General features: G+C 35.0%; 2 protein-coding genes across 2 annotated transcripts in view; one reads left to right on the forward strand and one right to left on the reverse strand.

The window, feature by feature from the left end:
- Nucleotides 1-5,634, reverse strand: part of LOC135106750 (AN1-type zinc finger protein 2A-like) — a 44,955-nt gene extending 39,321 nt beyond the window's left edge. Inside the window, exon 1 of the mRNA XM_064016016.1 lies at nucleotides 5,224-5,634. Within this exon, the coding sequence (XP_063872086.1) occupies nucleotides 5,224-5,278 (55 nt within the window). The 5' untranslated portion in view covers nucleotides 5,279-5,634. The remainder of the gene's footprint in view (nucleotides 1-5,223) is intronic.
- Nucleotides 5,635-6,602: 968 nt separating this feature from the next.
- On the forward strand, nucleotides 6,603-19,572 carry LOC135106754 (PRKR-interacting protein 1 homolog). The gene is made up of 3 exons (XM_064016023.1): nucleotides 6,603-6,993; nucleotides 12,709-12,888; nucleotides 19,214-19,572. Exons 1-3 carry the CDS (start codon nucleotides 6,901-6,903, stop codon nucleotides 19,472-19,474), a joined length of 534 nt encoding a protein of 177 aa, XP_063872093.1. The 5' UTR covers nucleotides 6,603-6,900; the 3' UTR covers nucleotides 19,475-19,572.
- Nucleotides 19,573-20,073: the final 501 nt, after the last annotated feature.

The raw sequence follows: 20,073 nt of genomic DNA on the forward strand, positions 1-20,073 counted from the left end.
TGAAACACCATTCATGAACCAATGGAAAAATTGTTCAAAAAATCTGTTTTGGGAACAAATTTGTTCGTGAACAGGAACATTTGTGAACCGAGGTTCCACTGTACATATTTACATATATGTATACAAGAGTATATAATAATATGTATACTATTCATGAATAAAAGTGCACATTGGTGAACCTATGAAATGTTACCTAAGGAGTACTTTTTTTTTTTTATCTAATTTTGAAAGTTGTTTTGTTGCTTTAAGAAGTCAGTGAGTTTGTTCCATTTCATGCAGTTAAAATATGTACCAAACCTTTTTTTGTGCCTCAAGTTTCAGATGCTTTGATCTGATGTATGATTTATTCCTGGTGTTTATAGTGTGTATGTTGGCTTGAGTGATTAAAAGTAAGATATCAGGCTACAATTGACTGTAGATGAGTTTCATACATTCAAGTGCCCATCAAAGCAGAGGTGCTTCTGACACAAATATTCTATGTTGGAGGACCTGAGATAGTACTATTCAGATTTTCCTGGAATGACTATTACTTCCATGTGAGGGATCCATCTTTCTGTTCAGAGATAAGAGTCTCTGGAAAGGAAGCATACATTCCCCATACTTTCTAGTCTCAAAACCTATAAATCTTGGTTCAACTCAGCTTGTTCTCATGCTCACAAGCAAAAGCTCAAAGATGATACATTAGCTTTCCACATTCTGAAACTCATGCCCTTCATAATTTTGTCTAGTCATGTCAAATCTGTTCAACTTACCAAAAACTCTTTCATCAATAAAAATGTAAAAATCTAGTCCATTTATCTCCTTAATGGAGTTCCTCCAGTGTTTTCATGCTTGCTCTTTGCTTGATTAAGCTGTTTCTATCAACATCCTCCTTTCATTCCTGATGGAAGTTTGCCTATACTCAATCTGTTTTCAAGAAACTCCTGTCTTTCTACAACTCACCACAGGATGATAAGCACCTATCAGCTCACAACCATTTTTTATTTTCAGCACATATGAATTCCATAAAGGAAGATCTACTGCCAATCTTCTAGCTTCCCTTAATGAATCTTTGAATTTTGACAAGACCTTTGTGACTGCCTTAAGATATCAAAAGCTTTTGATAGTCTAGCATAATTTTATCATTTTTAAGCTTCCCTCAATATAGCTTCTATGTCTTTCCATCATTACGACAGTGTTAAGTAGCCATAGTTCTTCTCTTAATTAAACTTATAAACACTTCTGTTCCATAATGCTCTGTCCTATCACCCACCTTATTCCCATTATTTATAAATGATGCCATAACTTCTCCACACTCTAATGCAGATGACTCAACATGCATTTCTTTGCATCATTTGCCAGATGCCTAATTCAGCAGAAAAGAAACAACTTACATGGGGAAGCCATAGAATACCTAACTTCTGATCATTCTATTATAAATAAAAGAGGTAAAACACTGTTGTTCAGTGCTTCAAAACTCAATTCCTTTTTCTCCACTTGACACAACCATCCAGAACACTAACCTCTCTTTTTCTTTAGTGACACTCAACTATCCCCCTCCTCTATACTGAACAAACTTGGGTGTTTCATTAAAAATCTCAAATGGAAATTTCACATCTTCCATGAAGTGTCATTTCCACCTATACTTTTTCTCCTCCCAGCTGCTTAGGTACTTTATACAGGGGTATTTTTTTTATTTTATCCAAATAAGGAGTACTGCTCCCACATATTAGGAACTTTAACTACTATGTACTATGTATATACTATGTACTATGGAAATATTCAACCTGAATATAAGTACCAGTACATGATATCATGTATTTGAGTACTCATATCCAAGCCTGCTGCCTTACATGTCATCAAATACAGTATGCTCATCTTTGATCAACCAAATAATGGTGGACATACAAGAAATGCATAAATGCATCAAAACACTTCTTTAAATTAAAAGAAAGAAAGTGTCAAGTTATGTTTCACATCAATCTTTGGCACAAGAATTCCACTATTTCCTTTTTACTATTTTCTTCTTTTTCTTGTTGCTCCTCTCCTCTGGCCAAGAGGGAAATTGAGTGACAGGTATTTACTAAGCATTTCTGTCTGGTAGTATCTTCACACAAACAGAGAGACTAGTTCTCTTATTCTCATGTTAAATAATTTCTTTGAATGGAGAGTAACTAGTAATTTAAATAACCACATATTGTAAGTCTCTTATTATTTTTACACAAGTGTAACATCACTGTCAACTCTTTAAAATTAACTTTTATTATTAATTCTGTTGCCATGAAATCTTTATAAGTCAAGGTCAGTATATAAACAAGTATGTCCTGTACTATGGTCTAGAAAGTACACAACCATCACCCATTCATCAAAATAGTATTTCTTAAATTTATCTTCAACAATTTTTATTGTAGAGGCAGTGCTTCATGTGTGGGAAAGGCCATTCTATGGTCTTTGACATAATAGAGCATTTTTCTTTTGTTTTATTTAACGAAAAGTTTATTTTTCCTAGATATTTTTCAGAAAAAAATTACAAAACTTTTTGTATTGAAAAATGTTAAATAATGATAATTTCCTTGCTCTGAATTACTAAAGACTGTAACTGAAAGGAACATTATGAACCATTTAGGCAATTAGAGTTTGACAGAAAACTCACAGCATACATTAACAAAGGAAAAGTAGTGTTTAAGAATCTAGGTATATTCAATGGAAAGTTTTAAGCAGCTATCCACTTACCATCTTCTTTCTGATCATCATCATGGATTCTAAAAAGGATAACCCACTGGAGATCTTCTAGCTCTCCTTACTGAATTTTGGTCATCTTCTTTTAAATTCTTTTGCCTTACATTATAAATCCTTTAATTTCTAACCTTCCCTCATACAGTCTTTATCTCTCTATCAAAAGTTTCCCTTGTGGCCATTTTATTGTTGTAGCGAATGATGGCCACTGTTCTTTCAAACCTAAAAATAATGCAGTTCCCTGTGGTTCTGTCTTATTATCTACTCCCTTTCTGCTATTCAGAAAGTATCTTAGCCAAATTTCCTGCATTATCCACTCTTATGTTGACGACTCCACTCTGCATTGCTCAATACCATTTATGAGATAATCAGCTCAACAGAAATTAGACAACTAATGTAGAGAAGCCACAGAACAATTAAAATCTTGACTTTTCTTTGGTTTCAGACTGGGGCAGGGCAAATCCTGTGTTTTTCAGAGGTTCAAAACTCAATTCCTTCATTTAGTGATTTGACACAACCTTTCAGACAGCTATCCTTTCTTCTTCAGTGTCATTTAACTATCCCCCTCTTCTAAACTGAATATACTTAAACTGTCCATTTTACTAATAATGTAAACTAAAACAATTTACAACCACAATTTTCATGGTTAAATATTCTATGGCAAGCACCTCTACCATTTCTTGTCCTCTTAACTGCTGACTCTAAACAGAGGCTTTATCTGTTCCTGTATGGCTCCCATATACATGGAGTCTAAAACATTTTGATTTAGCCATAACTGTAGATATTTTCTTAAAATTTTATCAAAACATTTCTACTATATTACACAAACCTTATTCCATGGTAAGTAGGTAATCTAATAAGTGTAAACTGTGAAGCTTGCTCCATGTCTCGAGTTCAGCCATTATACAAGTATGGCACTGGTGTAGAATCTTGCTTACACTGGCAATGTTAAAACTAGATCCATCCAACACTGCTGGACCAAGAACATGAGTGTCTTGAAAGTGAAAATCACTTTTACTATTTTGAAAAGGTTAAGCCTTTTCAGTCAAGGAAAGACTCCTAAAGCATTGCAAGGTTAAGCATTTGTTAATTTTTCACAGTAAGTCCTGAAGAGTTCTTCCATCATTGTTTACTGTTGCAAACTAAAGATCACTATTGAAGGCAAATCAGCATCAATACTAGACTTCATATTAGGAAGGGTTTCTTTTGGCTTAAGGAAAATTAGTTTAAGTAACACTTTACTTGCAAATGTCCTTTTTAATTAACTAATCTAAAAGCATTTGAAGCCATCTTTGCTAGTTCCATCTTGCGGATATTTGCTTTCTTATGAGGACCAATGGCAACATCAAAGCTACTTTCACCAAAACATTTACATCTTGCTAAAACTACTGCATTTATGGCACTTTCTTTTCATGATTTCCTGTGCTTGTCCTTTTTATTATTATGAACAAGCACCTCAGCATAGTGTGGCTTCAATGTTCTGCTAGTCATTGTCTGGGTAAGGGAGCCCAGCAACAGTACCAATTAAGTTAGTTAACTCAGAGTTTCAGAGATAACATTATACTGTATAGTGGCCAGAAACAGAAAATAGAAAAGGCTGCAACAAAAAATAGGTATTTTACAAGTGCAACTGTTTCATGGTGAGAAAAAAAAAAAAACTTGTTCTCAATGAAGTATTTGGGTCACATATAACACTGCGGCATGTATCTTTACCAATGCAAATTATTCATTCCTGAGATGTTAATTTCTATCAAATTTACCGTTAAGGTAGTTTAGGTTAATCGTAGGTTTGGTCTATTCAGGTCAGGTTAAGTTTAGTTAGGTTAGATTAGGTTTAGTTAATGTTTTTTTTTTTTTTTTATGAATTTCTACTTGCTTACGTGTATTGGGGGGTTATATAAGAAAAAAAGAAGATTTGCAGCAGAAACAGTTAGTAGATTCGTTCAAAGCATATCAAAATCTACCAGAAAAAAGTACTTTCGAAACGAAAATGTTTGAAGGGCGCACTTACATAAATTTACCCAAGAATATTTGTATATCAGGGTTCACTCCTTAGAATGTCCAATATCTTTAGTCCTGAAGAAATGTTAAAACTATCTAATATAGGGAATGGGTTCTTATGAGCTGACTCAAAATTATCTTCAATACAGAAGGCAGAGCAGTTTCTCTGATATGTCTGTTTTATGTTTCAATCTGCTGTACATTTTCTTAAAAATCTTTTATTTTCTTTATTTTCATTGTAGGGTAGGTTTTCAAAAACTTATTTCGAAGAAAACTTCCTTCATATTAAAATTTACTAGGAAAATTTTGTGCAATAATCGAGATGACGACAAACCAGTCAATCTACCCAACTCTTCCATTAGTGTCAGATGGCACCTCACTTCTTTAGACCTCTTCATATGAAAGTAAAGTTAAATGAAATTACCACAACAATGACGAAATATTATAATGTGCTAAAAATTAACAAATTAATAATAATAACTAATTCCGTGTTTGTGTTATACTTACCTAGTTTATTACAAGTTAATTCAGCACAGTGGGTGCCAAGATGAGGTAACTCCATTATAACACTTCGTAAAATTCACCAATCACAGAATTTTATTCACTATTCACACCACAAGTCCAGCCCGCTAATGTGACGTGAGCTGAACTGACACCCCTTATATGCAGCTGCCTGCCTCAGTGCCTCGCCACCAGCTGCGTGCGCAAGGTGCGTAATCACCACACTTATTACCAAGGATTCTGTACGTTCCTTGCTCATTATTTTTATCATCATCCAGTGGTGCCAGTTTTACTGAAATTTGGGCTTTTATCACAATTAAAATATTGCTGTAAAATCTCCAGAAATTTGAGCATTTTAAAAGGCTTAACCCAAGGTCTTCAATGCCAAACCTTTGTTATCACTCGCTTCCCTAAAATAAAAATTTCCAGCAGTTGTAAACAGTGTTCAAAGAATGAATAGTGCTTCCTGAGACACAATTAACTAGTTTCAGAGGAATATGCAATCACTACAGTTTTGGTTATCAGAGAGACAAAGCATGGAATATATTTCATCAAAATTGATGTTATAGTTGCCTTGCTTTCCACATTCTATTGAGGCAGTTTAGTTTTCACATGTAAATTGGCTGGAAATTAAGAAAAGAAACAGGTTGTCAACAAAAACAATAAGTGCGATTCTGCTGCATACAAGAGACTTCCTAGATAAAGACAAAATAGATGTTACAACTTTTGATTAACTATATAAGCAAAAGTGAAACCACGTTGATGAGAATGTGATCTAAAACCATTACAAAACATATTAAGATTTTTTTTATATACTTTTACTATATATATATATATATATATATATATATATATATATATATATATATATATATATATATATATATATATATATATATATATATATATATATATATATATATATATATATATATATATATATATATATATATATATATATATATATATATATATATTTCATTCTACGTAAAGGATGAGAGAGAGAGAGAGAGAGAGAGAGAGAGAGAGAGAGAGAGAGAGAGAGAGAGAGATACGTGTATATATATATATATATATATATATATATATATATATATATATATATATATATATATATATATATATATATATATATATATATATATATATATATATATATATATATATAATGGAGCAGTTTTGAAATGATGTATGCAACAGTTATTATGGAGGATGTGAAAAATCCTTAAAAGTAGTTATTATTTACAAAGGTTAAATTTTATCGAGTAGTTCTCATAAGAAAAAAAAAAAAAAAAAAACTTGAAACTTGAAATTCTTTGTTGGTGAGAAATCTTAAAAAGAAAAGAAAAAAAAGTACGAATAGCTGGCAAAATTGTCCACTGATTACACACACACATACACATTCTGAAAGAATATTCGATATGATTTCCTTTTTGTACTGTAAAGAATACTATCATAAAATGTGTTATTTAACATCTTGCCACCGCCCGCTCAATATAAACAAAGACTTTATTTACATTCTTTGCGCCTGCCACTCGCCAATCGCCAGTGTTGCGTCAGGCCAGTAGCTAAAGATGTGTTTAGGGATCTTGTGCAAATAGCATTCTCGAGCGTCTTGTTACGTTAGGCTGTGACGCACACACCCTCGACGCTTCCAGAAGTTCGGAAGTTGTGGTCACCGTGATGACACACCAAGATAATGACAAGCACGTCACTGTAGTGAGAAATGCAACTGACTTACAACGCCTGAAATTAGAAAAATTGATGAAAAATCCAGTAAGTACATTTTATTGGTTTATCGGTCAGTTATCAGTTTTACACAACCAAAGTATTCGTGAACGTCTATACGTCTTGTGGTTTATGGTGAATCAGTTTTTATTGTCCCACGATTTTTGTTTGGCTCCCCTGTGTGGAATACTGATACAGTGATAAAATCATTAGAATCTGTTCAACACGGACCAAACAAACTGATGGCATTACAGGATTACACTTTAAATCGTTTAAAAGTCTTAAACCTCAATTCAGTGCAAGGCAGGCTTCTTAGAGCAGACTTAATCAAATGTTGGAAGATATTTCACAGTGAATCAGTAATTGCCCCACATAACCTTTTTTCAACGCGCCACTTTGACCGCCACCAGGGGCCATATATTTGAAATATCAAAACCCCACATTACTTTCCAGTGCAGGCGGAGATTCGTCAGCTTAAGTCATCGATTGCAGGATCTCCTTGCTTGGGGTTTGTGACTGCGAGCTCTACTGGTACTTTAAAAAAATTATTACATGTATCTTTGGGGGATGATTTATACCACTATTTAGACTAAACCCTATATGTGTCTATATTTCCAACTATATTTGGCGGTTTTATTATAGTTTAAGCCATTACACACTACGTGGTAATAACCTACCTCATTTTGTTCTTCTCACTATTCACATCATTTCTAATGATTACACTACTTGTCGGAAATTAATAATAACACCACAATAGGCCTGGGAATGCACAGCGCTCTCAACTTTTTCTAAGTCCACAGGTAAACATAAATGGTATATTGTTGCCTGAACTTCAGTTGTTAGGTTAGGTTAGGTTAGGTTTGGGTTTTATTATAGTTTAAGCCATTACACACTACGTGGTAATAACCTACCTCATTTTGTTCTTCTCACTATTCACATCATTTCTAATGATTACACTACTTGTCGGAAATTAATAATAACGCCGTGGGCCGTGGGTAGAGATTGGGGACATTGGCTTAAACTATAAATTTACCTATTTGGCTATTTAAAATGTTGCGCATGGCACACTTTCCAGTCCATTTTAAATGAAAGTAGATCTCAGGAATTGTACTAGCAATAGTCAGGGCTGGCATGCCAACAGATATGGTGCTGCCCCCCCACAAAAAAAAAAAAAAGAGAAAAAAAAAAACGTGATCACTGAACCAAAGGATAGCCAACCAAATAAGATAACCAGGTGAGATTTATGTTGCAACAATGTATCTTCTAATTTAGGGCTCCCTCATGCCTCCACAGTTTCAGCCTCAGCATCTTGGAGGGGTTAGAAGGGAGGCAGTGGGAAATCAGTGTTTTGGTTGGGGGGTCATCTGCACTTGGGTAAGGATTGATGTGACTAACATTTGTATTTTTTTCTTTCTCTAGCAATGCATTAGATAAAAACGAAAAGCAGATTAATACAAAAATCAAAATCTGTCAAAAAAAAAGTTTTGTCCTCATTAATAAATATCACAGCATTAACACTCATTCACAATGTTTCCCCTAAGAGGACTGCCTACTGCTAGCCCATGGCTGTCATGCACCACCACCTAACCACCTAATCTAACTACCATCACCTAACCTAACTAATATAACTTAAGTAAATTAACCTGACCAAATTAATGTAATCTAAATTAACTTAACCGAACTAATCTAACCTAACTAAACTAAACTAACCTAGCCTAACCTAATTTAACTGGCAAGGCTAAGAAACTAATACAAAGTCATTACCTTATTCATCTTCGTAAAACTTAGCGATGAACTGAAAATAATCAAGGCGACACTGCAGACAGACATCTTCCTCAGACTAACTGAAATATTTTGAAATGAGCTGCTTCTCCCTCCAAAGGATGAAATAAAATACTATGATTGAGTAAATTAATTCTGTATATTTTAATTGGCCAGTGGCTACATTCTCAAACAAAAGAACTTATCACCGTGACTTATTTCACTTGCCCAACAGATGCACACACGAACTCACCCACCCTCACCGAGAAAGATCAATGCCTGCCTATCACTTGCTTCCCCAAAAAAAAACAAATAAATCTTAAAAAATTGCTGTCATCATCATAAATAATTTGCAGTGGTTATATATAGGGTTCAAATTACTTGGAATGAGAAGCTCTGTTTGATGGGAAGGGCAAGAAGAAAGCCATGTTGGGATTGGTGAAAGAGTAAAAGAATACCCCAATGTCCTCTGTAAATTATGAATAACTCTTCTGGTTTTGATGTAATTAAATTATGCCTCCTGTTTTTTGCCCACCTAACCTAACTTTGCCAAACATAACATAATCTAAACTTCACTAAGCAAACCTAACCTAACCAAACTTAACCTATTTCTTTAGGGCCTGGCCTGAATTAATTTAATCATCTATCAAAAATTTTTATTATTATTATTTTTTATTTTTTTTATGTAAGAGGACCACTGGCCAAGGGCTATAAAAAAAAGGCCCACTTGAGTGTCAGTTTCCAAAGGGAAGCCAAAGAGAAAATCAAATAACACATGATAAGTGTCTTGAAACCTCCCTCTTGAAGGAATTAAAGTCAGAAGTTAGAAATACAGAAGCAAACAGGGAATTCCAGAGTTTACCAGAGAAAGGAATGAATTGAAGTGGGGTGTTAATAGTGCAACTCTGGCTGCCCTGAAATCTGTTTATTTATTTTTCTTCTAAACTTGTATTTGTAGAACAGAGTAAAGGATTCAGTGTTTGACATGTTGACATGAGGGAAAATTCTCATTTGTGACTGCTCCTTGCTTTGGCTAACAAAACGGTTTTGTTTGTTTTAAACAAAGGCTTCTTTTTTTTTTTTTTTTATGTAGGAGGGACACTGGCCAAGGGCAACAAAAATCCAATAAAAAAAATGCCCACTGAGATGCCAGTCCCATAGAAGGGTCCAAAGCGGTAGTCAAAAGTTGAAGGATAAGTGTCTTGAAACCTCCCTTTTAAAGGAATTCAAGTCATAGGAAGGTGGAAAAACAGAACCAGGCAGGGAGTTCCTGAGTTTACCAGAGAAAGGGATGAATGATTGAGAATATTGGTTAACTCTTACATTAGAGAGGTGGACAGAATAGGGGTGAGAGAAAGAAGAAAGTCTTGTGCAGCGAGGCCGCGGGAGGAGGGGAGGCATGCAGTTAGCAAGATCAGAAGAGCAGTTAGCATGAAAATAGCTGTAGAAGATAGCAAGAGATGCAACATTGCTGCGATGAGAAAGAGGCTGAAGACAGTCAGTCACAAAAGAGCAGTTAGCATGAAAATAGCTGTATAAGATAGTAAGAGATGCAACATTGCTGCGATGAGAAAGAGGCTGAAGACAGTCAGTCAGAGGAGAGGAGTTGAGATGAAAAGCTTTTGATTCCACCCTGTCTAAAAGAGCAGTATGAGTGGAACCCCTCCAGACATGTGAAGCATACTCCATACATGGACAGATAAGGCCCTTGTATTGAGTTAGCAGCTGGGGGGGGTGAGAAAAACTACTGAGGTGATGCCTGGAAAATATATAAGCCACGATTACATAGCACAAGTGTTAGAGTTTCACTAGAATGGTGAAACAAATTGAAAAAAACTCCACATAACTAACTATTGGCAGTGAAAAGACTTGAGTGCATTGGTGAAGAAATGCAGTGATGAGGGATGCGAGGATATGCCTCACCACGAACATGGTGGTGGGGTACCCCAAAATGTTTGACATCTTACATGGTATCAAGAGACAGTTAAAGGTATATACTCAGCTTACAGCAAAACTAAAAAAAATCAACATTTTGGAGTGCCCACCACTATGTTTGTGGTGAGGCTCATCCTTGTGTCTCTCAAACAGCCAAGCATTGGCTTCTTAGATGTCTCAAGGAAAGGGAAACTTACCCAAAAGCTGAATGCTTCCTTCTCAGTTTCCAAGTTATTTACCCATTTCTTGACAAGTTTCATAGTCATGGGTTGTTGGTCCAAGCTGAAGACAAGCAGTGCTGAATCACAAACAAAGAATGAAGAGACTAAACAAAAGGGAAATGCCTACTCCACTACATGTTCAAGTGCTGCTTCCTCACCACCATCCATTTCCTTCAACCTTTCAGCACTTCCCATCACCACCACAACTCGTTACCAAAGTGAGAGAGATCACAAGCTCTCACCTTTGTAACCATCTTTTGAAATGCAAGATTCCTTTTCCAAGTAGCAAGTAAAAATTTTAAAAATATGTATATAGGTATTTTTTTCCACATCCAGCTTGAAACTTATCAACTAAACATGTGCTACATGTTTAGGTGATTAGAGAATTGATGTCATGTACAGCAACATTAGCTGCTTAATCACAGTTGTAAGAGAATTGATGTTGTGTACAGCAGCTTTGAGTTGTGTGTAACATCCATGGGGACCGTGGGACATCATCAATAAAACCACAGCACATGACATGACGCTGAGAGTGAAGAACATTCCAGAAGTAGGAGGGGGACCATTCTTCTTCTGCAGCTACTCCCATGTTCATATGGGTTTGCTGTTCCTCACTAGTCTTTTCCACAAGGCTTTGTCCCCAACCTCCTCTCCACTCAATCCTCTCTCCCTCAGGTCCTCTCCAATGCGATCCTTCCACCTTTTCTTTGGTCTGCCATGTCGTCGTCTTCCCTCCACTTCCATATCCTTCTGCCGACATACCCTTCTCGCCTTTTGATATTTTATATATCATGGGGGACAATGATATATAAAATTATGCCACATACAGCTTGTGCATATCATGATACACTATTCTACAGAAAGTAGCTCATATCTCAAAATCAAAAGTTAATGGTATTTGGAGCACATTTTTTTTTTTTTTCAAGTCTCTGAAATATAAAGCTGTCATTGAATACAGAAAAAGACAATCTTTTCCATACTGAGACATTTCTTAAAAGTATAAACCTTTTCTTATTTTTTTCAAGAAAACATGAAAAATCTGTAACAAATTTTCTTTTCCATTATACTGTATATAGAATGAGGTAGTTAAAATATGTCTTAATTAAGAAAAAAAAAAGCTATACATATCTAGTGAATCCAGACTTGTTTTCAGACAAATACATTTAGAAATTGTGGAGATATTAAGAAAGATGATAATGTTATTTGTTGCCATTTTCATTGTATGGATATTTTCTCACAAACTAATGATCATATTTTAATGAAACTCTTGGATTTTATTTTGAAGATACAGACACATATGCATACAAAATTTTATATAAATTTGAAAAAAAATAATAAAATCTTTGAAGTAACGTACATTGCCTTCCCTTGAAAATCATCAGTTGTCCTCATTTTGTATTCATATCTTCCTTTATCGCATTGTATTTATAGTAAATTCTTTCATGTTTTGTAGCTTTCAAGTGACTTTTACAATATTCCTTGTTATATTTCTGTAATAAAACCACTTGGTCTTATTTTATCCTGCATGTGCAAAATGAGATTATCCACCTACCCTCACTCACTGAAGCATCCTTTTCTTTTTTCTTGTATTCTTCCTGACATCTTTTGTGGCTCAAAATTCTATATTATGTGCAGAAAGGACTCAAACAGATGATGTAGGCTTGAGTTCAAGAAAGGTTTTTCTTTGCTGTTCCCAAACATAAAAGTCAATTTGCTTTGATTGCAGTGGGTGTGTGTGTGTGTCTGGGTGTGTGTTTGTGAAATGCAGGCAGTTAATAATCAGTTACAAATTAAACACACCAGTTATATTCATGAATGGTTGTAACTTTTTCCTTTCTTTTTTCAGGAAAAGCCTGCCTTTATTCCAGATCGTCCAAAAGACAAGAGGTTTTCAGATCCAGCTGAGTTTGTACGGAATGTCATGGGATCAAGTGCAGGTGCTGGCAGTGGTGAATTTCATGTCTATCGACACATAAGACGAAGGGAATATGCTCGCCAGGAATTCCTACAGAATTGCAAAGAAAAGGTATCGCTTTATTAAATGTTGTGTCATTATCAGCTGTCTCTCAACCTTTGTGGGGAGTATTCATGATAATTGATGCACGCACAATTTCATTGTTGTCACATCACACTGCTTCTTCATCCATTACTGTACAGCAGTTTTTTTCCTTTCTTACTCTAGTATACATATCTTTTTATACCTTCTTAGTTTTCTTCCATGTTCTTGATGTTTCTACTTTGTTTTGGGACACCACTTACTGGAATTCCAAAGTTAATTTTCAGAGGATATTATAAATATCCTCTAAATAAAAAGGATATTATAAATATCCTTTTTTCCATTATCTTCCAATGACCTCACAGATATCCTAAGGACAGCTGTTCTTAATGTGATTTTACAAAGATGGTATGGTCCTCAATATCTAAGGGATTCTTTTGTGGCTAAAACTACTTTTGGGGTATGGCCCCATGAGTAGTGAACCAGAAGACTCACTGGTGCCTAGCACTGAATATTCACATGATAGCTGGCTGTTGATTAGCAACAAATGGCTGAAATAGGCATATTTCTGTTCACTGTTCACTGCCTGTGAACTCACTAGTCCCTTGAAATGTAATACCACGTGATAGATAGTGTACTTGCTGGTGCATGATGCTTATATATGTGTGTGTGTGTGTGTGTGTGTGTGTGTGTGTGTGTGTGTGTGTGTGTGTGTGTGTGTGTGTGTGTGTGTATCAAATACATGTAATGGAGTCATAGTACAGACTCCTAGGCCTGTAAGCCTAGGCCTTTAGCTGTGGAGTTGAATCATTGGTACATTAAACACAAATATTATTACTAATAATATTGCTAATAATAAAAATATTGAAAAAGAGCCAAATCATCACAGTCTATTAGCACAAATTTCCTACCAGTTTATCAAAGATGTAAATAGACAAGATTTTATTGGCAGAAGGAAGCTGACATATATCACTGTATACATAACCCACACCAGATAATGTCTTACATTATGAAATGGCTGCTGTTTCTTGATAAATGTTTATAGTAACTATAAATAAAAGAAATTATGTACAAACATTATAAATATTACAGGGACATTAAAACCACATAAGTGGTCTGTCTGCCATTTGCAATATTGAGTGGATGAGAAACCAAAATGGTGGCAAAGTGCTGTACACTGGTGTTTGACCATGGTAACACAAAACATCACAGCAAAAACATGAGTTTCACATCCTGTCAGTATTTTTCTTGACCAAAATGTAAACAAACCACAGAGCAGCTCTGATCACAGGTGGGAGCAGGTTATGAATTTATTGTTAAAAATTCTTTACTATAACTTTTGCCAGAGTTCAAACTCATGGTGGAAAAGAAATGACAGCATTGCTATAACATTAAATTTAATGAAGATGTAGTAGCCTACCAGTATTCACTGATACCAATGTATTTCTTTTGAGCTATGTTATTAAATTTGATTAATTTTTCTTTAAAGGTTAATATATTGCTGATTCCAATATAAACTGCATTTTCATGTATAAAACAATTTATTTTTACCTACAATTTTTCTTTCAATATATGATGAAATGTAATACTTTTTTTTTCCGACAAAACTTGTAAAATAGGGGTGTGTCTGATGCAGAATTGTGTCTAATACATCAGCAAATATGGTATAACTTCATCAGTAGGGAACTGATATGGTGCAAGTCTAAATAGTGAAAGTAACTTCATTTTATCCATGAATTCAAAGCAAACCACAGTATTTCGGAGAATAAAGCTATACAAATATTTAAGGTACTTTCAACCCCATCATCATCATCATCATCATCATCATCATCATCATCATCATTATCATCATCATCATCATCATCATCATCATCATTATCATCATCATCATCAGCAGCAGCAGCAGTAGCAGCAGCAGCAGCAGCCTTTAGGTATGAGCTCAATGCCGGGCAAAAAACCCATGTCAGCTTTCTCTACCAATCTCTGTTGGCTGTCCATCCAGGCCACACCAGTCAAACTTTTCTCATACCTCCATATAATTCTTTGTATCTCCTGTCTTCATTCATTGCACTTAGGTTGTTGTTCTGTAACTAATTTAATTGTCAATCTTATTTGTTTAATGCATGACATAAGCTACCTGTCTGCTTTTTCTCTTTATAACAGGTAAGATGTCCTTAAATTTTACCTGTTCCACAATCTATAATATCAGCTTATCTCTTCATGCTACACCATGCATTATGCTCTCCATTCCCCATAGTGCCACAACATAATCAATTAATCCATTCCCCATTTGGATCTTTATATTTTTTTCATTTCAGGACTTATACAACAAGTTTCTTATCAATATTTTAGAATTGGTGTGTTTTGTGTACCCAAAACACAATATCCATATCCCATTTCTTTTCTTCCCTTGATTTTTTTTTTCATTAGAGATTTGTTTTTCATTTTGTCTCTTAAGATTCTTAATCCATCAAAATGAGGCAGTTTAAAAACATGATAGATTTGAATTAACAGAAAGACTATGGAGATAATACTCGTAAAGATAGATAATCAGAGATAGGAAGAGAGGGGAGTTAATGATGTTTGAAAGAAAAAAAGTATATATATATATATATATATATATATATATATATATATATATATATATATATATATATATATATATTGTAACCTTTGTTACTGAACACCTCCCTTTTTGAGCAAATCGGTTTCCTAACAAAATTTTTGAAGTCATTATTGCTTCGGTTGTGGTACCATAATTTGGTTCTAGAACAAAGTTACTTGATTACAAATATTAAAAGACATAGGGAAAGCTGCCGTTTATTGCTAACTTATTGTTTCTGTAAATATTTATTTTGTTTTTATATATCTGGAGGAGAGACACATAGTGTAAGACAGTAATTCAGTCTTTGAAATAAGGTAAATGTGATCCCATTGAAGAAGTTCCTTGATGTAAACAAACAGTTTTTGGCACTCAGGGGTAATCCCGAGTCTCCTGTGGCTCTCTCAATGAACCCCAATGCCATCACTACTGCACAACTGCATTTTTCCAGTAGCTTTCCCCAGCAGCAAGATGTCTAAGTGTTATGATCACTTTCATTTTGGTGGTAAGTGGGTTGCTCCTCTCTTTGTCACTCTGTAAAGTTTCCCTCACTAGATCAGTGACAAAAAGAATACCTGCATGGTCTAAACATTATCTTCTGATGAGTTCTATGCCACTAAGTTCATTCATTACATCCTTCCTGGATAAATAATTTGTGAAGCAGCCATCTTGGCTGTGGAAGCATCTGTCATAAAGTGCTAAGACAGGGTAGACTGATGTTTGGGAATGAATTAAATAGTTTCGGTTTTCGAGCATTTTGGATTTTGAATGGCATTCAGGAACAAATTAAGTTCAAGAACCGAGGTTCCACTATATATATATATATATATATATATATATATATATATATATATATATATATATATATATATATATATATATATATATATATATATTTCGGAGTGCATTTTCAAATTTAAAGTGTTGGTGCACCACTTTTCTGGAGGTGCTGTTTAGATTTTGATGGTGCTGTACTCCAAAATCAGCTAATATGTCTTACTTGCACCTACCAACAGGCATTCCTGCTCATTCCTTCTCATTGTATAATTTATTTGTTGCTGTATAGCTCCATTATGGATTCAGCAAAGAAAAGAGGTGGCGTAAAATGTAAACATCATGTGTTGTTGATCAAAGAGAAAGAGAAAGTGGAAGTGCTAAAAAAAACTTGATAGTGGCTTGTTTTTATGTAGGAGGGACACCAGCCAAGGGCAACAAAAATCCAATAAAAAACAGCTCATTGAGATACTGGTCCCCAAATAGCCTACCGTCAAATATTGATGGCAGCAGTCAAATATTGAAGGATGAGTGTATTGAAACCTCCCTCTTGAAGGAGTACAAGTCATAGTGAGGTGAAAATACAGAAGCAGGCAGGGAGTTCCAGAGTTTACCAGAAAAAAAGGATAAATGATTGAGAATACTGGTTAACTCATGTATTAGAGAGGTGGACAGAATAGGGGTGAGAGAAAGAAGAAAGTCTTGTGCATCAAGGCTGTGGGAGAAGGGGAGGTATGCAGTTAGCAAGTTCAGAAGAGCAGTTAGCATGAAAAAAGCAGTAGAAGATAGCAAGAGATGCAACATTGCAGCAATGAGAAAGAGGCTGAAGACAGTTAGTTAGAGGAGAGGAGTTGATGAGGGTAATACCTTCACATAATACTGTCTATGCCCTAGAACATGGTTCCTTGGTTCTTTCCAGTTTGGAGAATTGAGTTGATGTTTATTATACTCCCTTCTTGGTTGGTAGGTTAAGCTGAGTGGCAGCCTTAGAAATTTGATAGTTGCTGGTGACCAGTAGGTGCCTAGATTTGTTGTATTTGTGCCTTGCACTAAGCAACATAGAAAATAATTTAGGGAAGCTGACCTGAGTCAGTGGCAGCTGTGAGAGGGGCTCAACCTGGTTGTAAGAATATAATAAGAGAATAGATAAAAATATTTCTTTATACAGTAACCTCACCACTGTTTAAATTTCCCTAGTGAACACAGTCATTATTAACACTCCTCAAAATTAGATGTGTGAGCCCTACACACATAAATATACAAGTTTGAAGATCAATGTAAATGGACATGTAAATAACTAGGAGAGGGAAGTAATGGGTGTCTGTCTGCCACTGTCCAGGTAGAGTCTGCCCCAACCAGCATACTTTGCTCCTGCCTACATCTCTCACCTGATACCCTGCTTGCCACATGAAAATTAATCCCTCATAAGACACACTCCAGAACCTTCTCATCCCACCACCATAAATGGCAACTACAGAACAACCTTTGACCCTTTCACCAATATTACATCCTTAATCATCAACCTTTCATGATAACGTATATACAACACTCCATTCCACCAGTGTTAATCAAAATACATAATGTAACCAATATCAGTGTAGTAGCAGTGCATGGCAAGCAACACAAATTATAGAAATAATTTTATGAGGCAATATCATAACAATTTGCTAGATCAGTTACAGTACTACAAAGTATTTTCTTTGTGAGCTATCACTATATTCCTTCAATATCTAGATTCTAGCCCAATATTTATTCTGAGCATGGTGCTATCCTCATGTTCACCACATTTCTTACTTCTTGTACAGTTAGTTATCTGTATTTCCATCAACACATTTGCTTATAATTTAATTTACAAACTTATTCTTAAGTAAAAAACATTTTGGAAATATATATATATTTTTTTCCACACATCTGTTCCTCAAATTATTCCATCTGTGTTTAATTTATTAATTCCCTCTTTTTTTTAGATTTCCATTCACACATCTATAGAATAACTTGGGTTGATCTTTATGCATATCAATTACAGATTACTTCCAACTCTTTAACACATTCTCAAGCTCTTCATGCTTATTTATTTTTCTTTTTCAGTCATCTGCACTAGTTCAGTAACTATATCTTCCATGATTATAAACCTTTTCAACTGCAGTTTATCCAGTGATTTTCTGTCACTTTTGATAAACTTAGTTAAGGCTCTACTTGACTTGCAGGGCCATGAGACTTGACTCACAGCAGTCATTTTGATTTACATTGCTATGAGACTGATGCAAGCTCAGCTTGACTTGTAAGGTCATGAGATTGATGCATGGCAGTTAATTGATTTGCACAGCCTAGAGACTGATGAACAAAGTTGGTTTAACTTGCTGCACACATAGTTTGACTTATGCACCCAAGAAACTGACAAACAACAGTTAGTTTGATAAGCATGAAGATATTGACCACAGCAGTTGATTTGACTTGCACTACCAGGAAACTGATGCACAGCCAAAAGACTGATGCACAACAATTAGATTGACTTACAGAGTTGAGTGATTGACCCAACAAGTTATAAATGTTTGACTTTTATAACCAAAAGACAATGCAACATCTGGTCCTTCTTCAGTGACAAAAATGTTTGGTAAAGGAAGTTTTGGCACCAGAGCAGAAGGTTATAACTGTGGCAGAGTTCTGGATGGAAGTTAACATAAAGAACGTAGTCAGACTTTGTGGTATAATCATGGAATTATATAAGTCAGGTATCATCTTGTTAAATACAGATGGATGAAGTTGCTCTTGTATATGAGTGGAGAGTGAGAAGACTGTTTTTTTTTTAGTCAAGGTTGATCTGCCATTGAACCATGCAATTTTTTCAGTAAGAAATTAAGTATAAACTTCAACATTTTTTTATTTCTGAAATGTTTTTGGAGAACCAACCCTCCATCAAAATTTCAGATTTTATTGTTGGTGTAAAGTATCTGAAATACATATTTTTATTTAATACAGGAGGATTTGGATGAAGAATATCACATTAGACTGGAAAATAATAGAAGAGCTGTGGAAGAAAAAGCATCAAAGAATAGAGCAAAAAGGCAAAGAAAAAAGGAAAGACAGAAAGTCAAAAGACAGAAGAAAAATGTTCATGAAAAAACAGAAAGTTCCTCATCAGAGAGCAGTGAGGAAGAAGAGCCTAAGGTTCCAGATGAGGGAAATAAGATCAAAACACCAACTACCATGTGTCACAAGGAAGCAGACCGGACTTTATGATCATTCAATTACACACAAAAAGAAAAAAAATCCATATTGTGAAGGAACTGAAAAAAGAATGCTGAACAATTTGTTTAAAATAAACGATGTGGAGTAAATAGTGAGTTTCACTTCGTAGGTGTGTTTAAATTTTCACTTTATTTCCTTGCTTCAGGGATTCTTTCAAGTGTTATGGGAGTTGAAGTTATTATATATTTACTTCAGTAAGTTCCCACATTTTGTTATGAATTCATTGTGTGTTCCCTATAGTGGGGTTGTATGAGTTATATGGTGGGGTTGAGTAAGGCTTCAACGCTGTGCTACATTGATACGTGTCGTGTCTTCACTCTAAGTCTACCACATCCTACTCATTGATAATCTTTTTAAATTTTTCCCTATTCCCCATCATAGCAGTGAGCTGAAATTGAAATCTGTGTAAGTGTAAATGTCTTAGTCCAGTATAAAAGAATAAAATTCCAGCCGATCTCTATAGTTGTCATGAAATGATTTATTGAAGTTGAAATTATTTAAGGAGCAGGACAGCTTTGTGAGCCGCGTTGGTTGTGGGTCTTTTGGCTTCCAGGGAGGAGAGACCAGCTCCCCACTCGTCCCTTGCTTAG

Source organism: Scylla paramamosain, chromosome 14 (genome assembly GCF_035594125.1).
Source record: "Scylla paramamosain isolate STU-SP2022 chromosome 14, ASM3559412v1, whole genome shotgun sequence".
NCBI classification, from domain to species: Eukaryota; Metazoa; Arthropoda; class Malacostraca; order Decapoda; family Portunidae; genus Scylla; species Scylla paramamosain.

Bases quoted from the DNA above. Each gene is read 5' to 3' on its own strand.
- LOC135106754 (XM_064016023.1), top strand. From the start codon at position 6,901: ATGACACACCAAGATAATGACAAGCACGTCACTGTAGTGAGAAATGCA. The intron at 6,994-12,708 runs GTAAGTACATTT...TTCTTTTTTCAG, and splicing joins AAAAATTGATGAAAAATCCA to GAAAAGCCTGCCTTTATTCC. The intron at 12,889-19,213 runs GTATCGCTTTAT...TATTTAATACAG, and splicing joins TACAGAATTGCAAAGAAAAG to GAGGATTTGGATGAAGAATA.